Raw genomic sequence first — 8386 nt, forward strand, 5'->3', positions numbered from 1 at the left:
TGGCAGGTCCCCACCCCAACCTCCTCTGCTGAAGATCCCACAGAAGATCAGCTCTTCCTGACCCCATGGCCTCCCCTCTCACCTTCTCACCCAGCGCAAGTTGCCGAGGCTCCCAGGGCCTCTGCCCAGCACCTCCCCCACCTCAGGAGCATGAGGCTGTTCCTGGTTTACACACAGAGGCCAGCATTCCTATCAGAAACCCTGGGCCCCAGGTCCCACCCATTTTTCTGGCACCTTGTGGAGTCTGGGAGGCAGGTCCCCTGTAAGCAGGTGTGGGCACCTACCTGTCTTTCCCCCATTCCCTTCAGTGAGTTCCAAAATGTCCCAGACCCATTCAGTAACCCAGGAATCTCACATGTGTGTGCAGACAAGCATTATTATTTCTTTATTTTATGGACACAGGACAAGGATGGGGAAGAGCTAACAAGGACATTCTGGTCAGTTGGAGGCCAGCAGGATGACATCAGGGTGGCCTTTCTGGAGGGGCAAAGGGAAGGAGGGATACAGGAAAAGGGACAGAGAGAGGGGCAAACCCCAGGAGGTCACTTCCCAGGGTATAACTAGCTTGGAGCAGTGGCTGGGGCTGTGGGCTGACAGCCATATGCCACATGGCCCAAGACACTCCCTTTGTGGAGGGGAGTGAATTGGGAATTTCACCTTCCAGGGACTCCTGTCAGTGAGGCTCTTCTGATGGGGGGCTTTGGGAAACTGGGGCTGAAACAGGGAAGAGGTAGCAAGACAGACAGGGTGCCCTAGCCCTCGTTCCTAGGCCAGAGACCTTGCCTATGGCTGCACGTGGGTCAGCTGGATGTCACCGGCCACTTCCAGATTGTTGATAGCTGCCAAGTTCATCAGACGGTGGGCATATTCGAACAGGTGCTGGCCGTTCACGGCCACCTTGAAGCAGTGACTCTCACACAAGATCCATACCTGGGCAGAGACACCACAGCAGGGAGCTTGAGAACCCAGGCTTGTGGCCCCCTCTCTCAGCTCTCTCCTTCCTTAGGAGCAAACTCTGGCCTCCAGCCAACCTGAATGGTCTGCCTTTCACTGAAGTGTTCCCTTTGCTCCACACACTAGCATTAGCTGGTCCCAAGCCTAGAATGGTGTTCCCCTCAAGCACACTTCCACGCTGGGAAAGTACTGGCTCACCCCTACGATGACCTTCCCAAGCCTCCCCTGCCTCCTGACCCCTGAGTCCCTCACCTCCAACTGAACCCTGGTGATGGGACTTGGCTCAGGCTATCTGTGTCTCCAGTGTTTCCATGCCTGGTCTCTACTAAGTCATTTTTAAAGAGACAGCTGACACAAATGTTAATGCGTGGTGACCCACGCCACCTCTGACCCTCACACAGCACTGTGTGAGGGCCAGCCTAACCCTCGTGTCCCCCTGGATATGAGCACTATCCCAAGCAGGCTGCAGACCCCACCATGGTCCAGCCTTTCTGCTCTGTGAGATCCAGTTTTGTTAGGTCTGTGTTCTCACTACATTAAAATCCAAGCTCAAGGGGCTGGAGAGGCGGCTCAGCAGCTCAGGCCATGGCTGCCCTTAAAGAGGACCTGGGTTCACTTCCCAGCACCCACATGGCAGCTCGCAACTGTCTGTAACTCCAGTTCCAGGGGACTGGTGCCTCCTTCTGACTTCTAAGGGCTGCATGCATGTACATGGTATGTAGAAGAATACTCATACATAAAAAAAAAAAAAAAAATCTCAGCAGGGCATGGCAGCTCATGCCTGTAATCCTAGCAGTCAAGAAGGTACCGTTTCCAGGTAAGGTTGGGAAAAAAAAAAAAAAAAAAAAGGCAGGTATGTTGCACATCTGTAATTACTTCCGGCACCTGAGAGGCAGGAGGATCAGGAGTTCAAGGCCAGCCTTGAATATATAGTAAGTTCGAGGCCAGCCTGGACTACATGTCTCAACAACAACAACAAAATGCAAGCTCCTTTTATGACCCACAGAGCCCTTCACTCTCAGCCTTGTGCCAGAGAATGCTGCCATTACATTTTCAAATGATGGCTGCACATTGCCCCAGGGGTGGGCTCCAGGCATTGATTTTCCTTATTTAAGCTCATTGGATAATCTGATATCATAATGAGGGTGGGTAAGGCCCGTTCAGGGTATCAGGCTTAAAGTTGCCAATCTAGTACAGCTTTCAGGGAGCCTCCCCCTCGGTCACACAGGCTCGAACAAGCAAAGGAGTGAATGGCAGCTCACTCTTGGGTTTGATTGGCACAAACTGGCTGTGTGACCTCATGCAAGTGACAGATCCTTGAGAGTTTATCTCAGAAAGCAGGAGTTTATCTACAGAAAGCAGGAAGAGGTAGGCCCCATAATGCAGGGCTGTACTCTAACCTATTCAGGAAACTGAGACAACAGAGTGGGTTCAAGACTAACCTATCAAGAACCCGTCTCAAAATGGAAGGGAAAAAAAGAAGGAAGAAAAAAATAGAAAAGAAAAGGAAAAAAGAAAAGGGGGCTGGGAAACGGGCGTGGTGGCTCAGGCCTGTGATCCCAGCACTTGTGAGGTTGATTGATCACCTGAGCTCTAGGCTACAAACCTGCCTACACAAACAAAAAAGGAGGGCTCGGTGCTACTGTGCTTGCCCCCGGCATGCAGACGGCTGGACCTCAGGCCCCAGAAGAAGGGGAAGTGAGCACAGCAGATACCAGCCCTTACTTCAGCGGGGACAGTACTCAGGAACTAATACTAGTTTGCACAGAGTCTCTCTTTTTGGGGGGTGCAGCCCTCATATCCCAGGCATCTGCCCCAGCCCAGCCCAGCCCCCGCACCCTCCTCGTGAACGCCGGCATCTTACTGTGAAGTTCTGGCCTCGGCTGAAGGGCATTTCCCCGGGCAGACTTCGCTCCTCGGGCCCCCAGGACTCGTTGATCTGGGTGTTTCGGACCACGGCTTGCTCATCGAAACGGGGGTTCAGGTGGAAAGCAATGTCAGTCCCAGCACGAAGGTTGATGTGGAACCTGGAATGGGCGGGTCACAGTGCACATAGACCCTGTTTGCCTGCTGAGCTCTGGGCTCGGCAACTAGCCACCTCCCCAGCTGGCTCAGGGCCAGAGAGCCCCGGGCACCTGCCTTACCTCGTAGCGTCTGGCAGGACCATGCCTGATATGATGATGGACTTGGACGGGTAAAGCCCACTTGGGATGAGGGCGATGAAAGGTGCAAGCTGTTGGGAGAATGAGAACAGGTCAGCAGCAGATGTGGACTAGGCTCCCGTGTCTATGGACTCTAAAGCCGTGCGCATGAGTACTGCATCTTCCGGAAGGAACCGGGTTCCTTTACTTGGTTCATCAAATGCCAAAGAAAATACATGAATAGCTGGTCCCCAGTTGACGGAAGGAATTGTTTGGGAAGCTGGGAGGTGTGGTCTGATTGGAGAAAGCTTTGAAGAAGCTTTGAAGTTTCAAATGATCTGCACTCTTCCCAATCTCTCTCTCTCTCTCTCTCTCTCTCTCTCCTACAAAATGTTAGGTCTCAGCTACTGCTCCAGTGCTATGCCTGCCTGTCTGCCATGCTCCCTGACATGATGGAATGGACTCTTTTTGTTTGTTTTTTGAGACACAGTTTCTTTGTGTGTAGCCTGGGCTGTTTGGGAACTCCCTTTGTGGAACAGGGCAGCCTTGAACTCACAGAGATCCGACTGCTTCTGCCTCTCAACTACTGGAATTAAAGGTGCGGGCCACCATGCCCGGCTGGCCGTGGACTCTTCAGCCGCACATTAAACTTTTCCTTCTCTAAGTGCCCCTGTCATGGTGTTTGACCACATCAACAGAAAAGTAACCAGGGCAGGTGTACAATCAATCTGCTCACGCTGAAGGGGCCATTTTAGAGGTGACAGCTCTCTTCAGCTGTCTACTAATTTACTATTTGAACTGTTCACCTGGGGGCAGGAACCTTCATCGATCGCGCAAGCTAGAGGATCGTCTCCCCAAAACCTCCCTTCACCTCTCACCCCGCCTAACCCAGGCCAAAGCTCCAGCTCTCCCTAGGAAACCACTTACATGGGAGGTGGGGTACCTCACAGGCTGGATTCCGTGAGTCTGTGGAAGAGAACAGGATTCCATGTACAGGTATGCAGGTGTATACAGGCGACACATACTTCAGGGGACCTCCGATATCCAGCCGCCTTCCAGGCCTCCCGCTCCCCTTCTGTCACACCAGCACTCCTGAACTTCTTACTGTTTTCCTGAGCCCGTTATGGCCCCTGCCTTTCAGCCTCTTCCCCCCAGCCTGGGGTCCCCTGCCTCCACTGTGCTCGGAGAAGGAGAGTTAGACTAGCTGTCCGTGGTGACTTGGGTTTGAGCTTAGTAAGAAAGCTAAGGGCTGGGGCCACCACGCTCCAGCCTGGGCAACGGGAGGACCAGTGTGACTGCCAGTCCCACACCTCTGAAGACTGTTTCTAAGTCTCTGTGTCCCACGGAGAGTTTGAGCTGCTCCTCTTCCTAGCAGGGGCCCATCCCCAGCTTTCTCCATCGTCTTTCTTAGGCACTTTGGTTCCAGCGTTGTGACTCTAAGGAATTCTGCTTTTGACTAAGGGAAACTGGTGGAGCTATGAGATAACCAAAAATTTTAGACTTACAGGGAACATCTGTCCAGGGGCGCTGTGAACTGTGTTGACAGTTTGATCCTGGGGAAAAGAAATGGGTGTGCGCCATTGTAAGGACCTGCCACCAGAGGGCGCTACTTGCTATCCACCCTTAAGCCTGAACCTTGAACTAGGAAGGTCATTCACCACAGCCCCTCCCAGACACCCACATACAACAGGAATGGGGTGAGGGATTTCTCTGCTGGAGGGGAAGAAGGATTCCGACTAGAGCCAGCCTTGCTTTGCCAGAGAACGAGGTGACTGTGTGGCACCCTCTGGGCCAAACGCGGCCTTTCAGGTTTTCTGACTTTCTGCTTTCACCTCCCCAGTGCTGGATTACGGCTGTGCACTATGCGGTGCTGAGGATCAAACTCGGGGCTTGTGTGCACTACTCAAGAACTCCACCAACAGAATTCCTCCCTGGCCCTGTTCCCCATTTGATCAGGGCCAGCAAGCCCACCTGCAGTCCCTTCCCACCAGCCTCCCTGAGGCCTGCTGAGTGGGGAGTGGGTGGAGCCTCCCTTATAGGGGAGGCGGAGCCTGCTTCCTCCCCTTAACCCATTAAGAAAAGGACCAAGAGGCTGCGGCAATGGCCCAGAGCTTAAGAGCACTGGCTGCTCTTCCGAAGGTCCTGAGTTCAATTCCCAGCAACCACATGGTGGCTCACAACCATCTATAATGAGATCTGGTGCCCTCTTCTGATGGGCAGGCCTACATGTAGGCAGAATAATGTACAGAAAGTAAATGAATAAAAAAAGAGCAAGGACTTACCATGGGTGCCTGAGCCTGATGGGCAGACTGAATGCCTGGAGACTGAAAAGCAGCAAGGGGAGAAGGGAGAAGGGAATGTTATCTATGGGGGTCACAGGGTCACGTGGGGTGAGAGGTGACTTCAACCTCCAGCTGTGCTCAGCTGCACCTTCCCAGACCTCCACCTCCTTCCTGAGCCTGCTGCACCAAAATTCCCACCCTCACACACATGTCAGGATTAATGAGAGAGGAACCTGACTGACTGCACAGCTTCTCTGCCCTCCTCCCCACAGCCCCACAGCGGGGAGAGCAGCACCCCCAGCTCCTCATTTTACCAGCCTAGTTGTGAGCTCCAAGGAGGGCAGCAGCCTTGACTCCCCTCCCTCTGCTGAGGCCCAAGGCTCAGACAGGTTAAGCCACTTGCCCAGGCTGGCCCAGGCACCGAGTGAGAAGATCCCAAATGGAGCCCGGCTCGTTCACAGTGTATCTACCACATCCTCTATCCTCCTCGGGCCAGGGCCAACACTGGGCTACCCCGCAAAGGCTTCCAGAGAGCCTCTGCAAGTCCTAGAGTCAGGATGGTGGAAGGCAAGTGCCTACCTAGGCCACCACGAAACACAACTGCCTGAGCGACCGACCGATAACTGCCTGCACGACCAACCACAGGGCTGCTGGCCTTTCCCTCCTCCTCCCATTCCACCCCCACTGCGCCAAACCTCTTCCCCTTTATTTGCTTCTTATTCTCCCTGGTTGTGTGAAAAAAAATCAATTTCCTGACCCCCTCTTGGGTACCAGCACCGTGTGAGAGGCTGCGTTACACAAATGAACAAACAAGCCACGGTGCCAGTCTTCCAGGGGCTCCCGGGCACGGAGAAGATGGGTGGCACGAGGAAGGAGCCCATACAAAGGGTGCAGGTCACAGCAGACCAGAACAAAGTCCGTCGTAACATGAGGTCAGAGAAAACTCTTGAGTGCCATTTAAACAGAGAATTACAGTGTAATTATTAGTTTGCCAGGGGCAGGGTGGCCAGAAGGGACAGCCTGTGCAAAAGAGAGATGGCCAGAGAGGGCTTTGAATGAGCCGTGAAGGTGACATGACTGAGTACGTGGAGGAAGTGAGACGGGGCCAGGCTAGGGAGCATGCTGTCTTGTGAGGGAGTTTGAGCTTGTATTGATTTATTATTTAGCTTTTTTTTTTTTTTTTTTTTTTTTTTTTTGAGACAGGGTCTCAACACAGGCAAGGCTAAGGGTGATTTTGAACTTCTGATCCTTCCAGACTCTGCCCCCAAAGCACTAGGATTACAGGCACCCACTAGGCTTTGAGTTCTGCTTAGGAAGAGTTTGGGCCCTAACCCTGAAGATTTCACAGTCGGGGAGGGTGAGATGAGGGGTGCTAGGCGAAGTCACCATGCAGTGGTGGCTGGGAGTGGATGGAAGGACCCAGGCCACGGTTGACGTGTGGGAGGAGTTACCACAGGCTAGACCTAAGGGTGGCTTTGCGGAGGGAGAGAGGAGGGTGCATGGGAGGACAACGGAGGGAGTGGGGACACAATTCTGGGAGCTGTTGAATGCAGAGGATCCTGTGTTGATGTGACGGGGCCTGGAGGCCCCTGGACAGCTTGTTGGTTGGGGTCAGCCTCTGGGGACCTATCCTCCGGGGCCATACACTTAACTCACTTGTGGTTTGCACCAGTTGGAGGTCCGCCGAAACTGGAAGGTCTCAGAGCATCGCCCCACAGAGGTGTTCTGTTAAAACAAAAGCACATCTGGGTGACAGAAAGCAGGAGGCAGGACCAAAGCAAGGGCAGGCAAAGAGTAAGGGCTGGCTCCCGACCAGAAATGAGGCCAGAGAAGGATTAGGTTGGCGTGAGCAAGGTCATGCCTTCCCTCTGCTTCTGCTCCTGCAGGAAGAGTCAGGAAACAGCAGACGTGAGATAAAGCCAGCATATCCTAGCTTTCCCGTTTTTCACATAGTAATTTTATATATTTATTTATTTACTTTAATTTACTTTATTGGATTTTTTTTTGTAACAGAATCTTATGAAGCCAAGGCTAGTCCTTAACTCACTATATAGGAGAGGATGAGGATGGCCTTGAACTCCTAAGCCCTCTGCTGTTGGAATTATAGGTCTGAGACACTGTGCCCAGCTCAACTTTCAGATATTGGCCACATATTAAAATTTTTAAACAGGGCTGCAAAGATGGCTTAGAGGTTAAGAACATTAGCTGTTCTTTCAAAGGTCCTGAGTTCAATTCCCAGCAACCATACGGTGGTTCATAACCATCTATAGTGAGACCTGGTACTCTCTTCTGGTGCACAGGCACACACGCAGGCAGAATGGTGTATAAATAATAAATAAATCTTTTAAAAAAATCAAAACAAAGCCGGAAAGTGGTGGCTCACACCTTTAATCCCAGCACTGTACTTGGGAGGCAGAGGCAGGCAGATCTCTGTGAGTTTAAGGCCAGCCTGGTCTACAGAGGGATCTGTAGGGCAGCCAGGGCAACACAGAGAAAACTGTCTCCAAAACAAACAAATAAAAAACCAAAAACCAAAAGAGTAAACAAGCCAGGTAGTGATGGCACTCAAAGGCAGAGGCAGGAAGATCTCTGTGAATTTGAGGCCAGCCTAGTCTAGACAGCAAGCACCAAAACCAGCCAGGACTCCATAGAGAGAGCCTGTCTCCATTGTTTTTTTAAACACAGCTGAATGTGGTCTTGTATGTCTGTAATCCCAAGCATTGAAGAGGCTGAGGCAGGAGGGTCACAAGGTAGAGCCAATCTGGGTTACACAGAATTCAAGGCCAACCTGAGCTGTATAGCAAAAACTCTGTCTTAAAAAAAAAAAGATTTGCCAGGCATATACCTACAATCCCAGCACTCAGCAGGCAGAGGCAGGCGGATCTCTGTGAGTTCAAGGCCAGCCTGGTCTACAGAGTGAGCTCCAGGACAGCCAGGGCTACACAAAGAAACCCTGTCGATAGATAGATAGATAGATAGATAGATAGATAGATAGATAGATAGATAGAT

The 8386-nt window shown here is 52.1% G+C and overlaps 1 protein-coding gene across 1 annotated transcript in view; it reads right to left on the bottom strand.

Annotated features, from left to right (window-relative positions):
* Nucleotides 1–362: 362 nt before the first annotated feature.
* Lgals9 (galectin 9) overlaps nt 363–8386 on the bottom strand; it is a 22204-nt gene continuing 14180 nt past the window's right edge. The window contains exons 5-11 of the mRNA XM_055620225.1: nt 7034–7102; nt 5378–5419; nt 4601–4648; nt 4023–4061; nt 3099–3187; nt 2819–2981; nt 363–930 (exon numbers count right to left, since the gene is read on the bottom strand). Of these exons, the coding sequence (XP_055476200.1) occupies nt 784–930; nt 2819–2981; nt 3099–3187; nt 4023–4061; nt 4601–4648; nt 5378–5419; nt 7034–7102 (597 nt within the window). The 3' untranslated portion in view covers nt 363–783. The remainder of the gene's footprint in view (nt 931–2818; nt 2982–3098; nt 3188–4022; nt 4062–4600; nt 4649–5377; nt 5420–7033; nt 7103–8386) is intronic.

The sequence above is a fragment of the Psammomys obesus genome, unplaced genomic scaffold, assembly GCF_907164565.1.
Source record: "Psammomys obesus unplaced genomic scaffold, mPsaObe1.curated_primary_1811, whole genome shotgun sequence".
NCBI classification, from domain to species: Eukaryota; Metazoa; Chordata; class Mammalia; order Rodentia; family Muridae; genus Psammomys; species Psammomys obesus.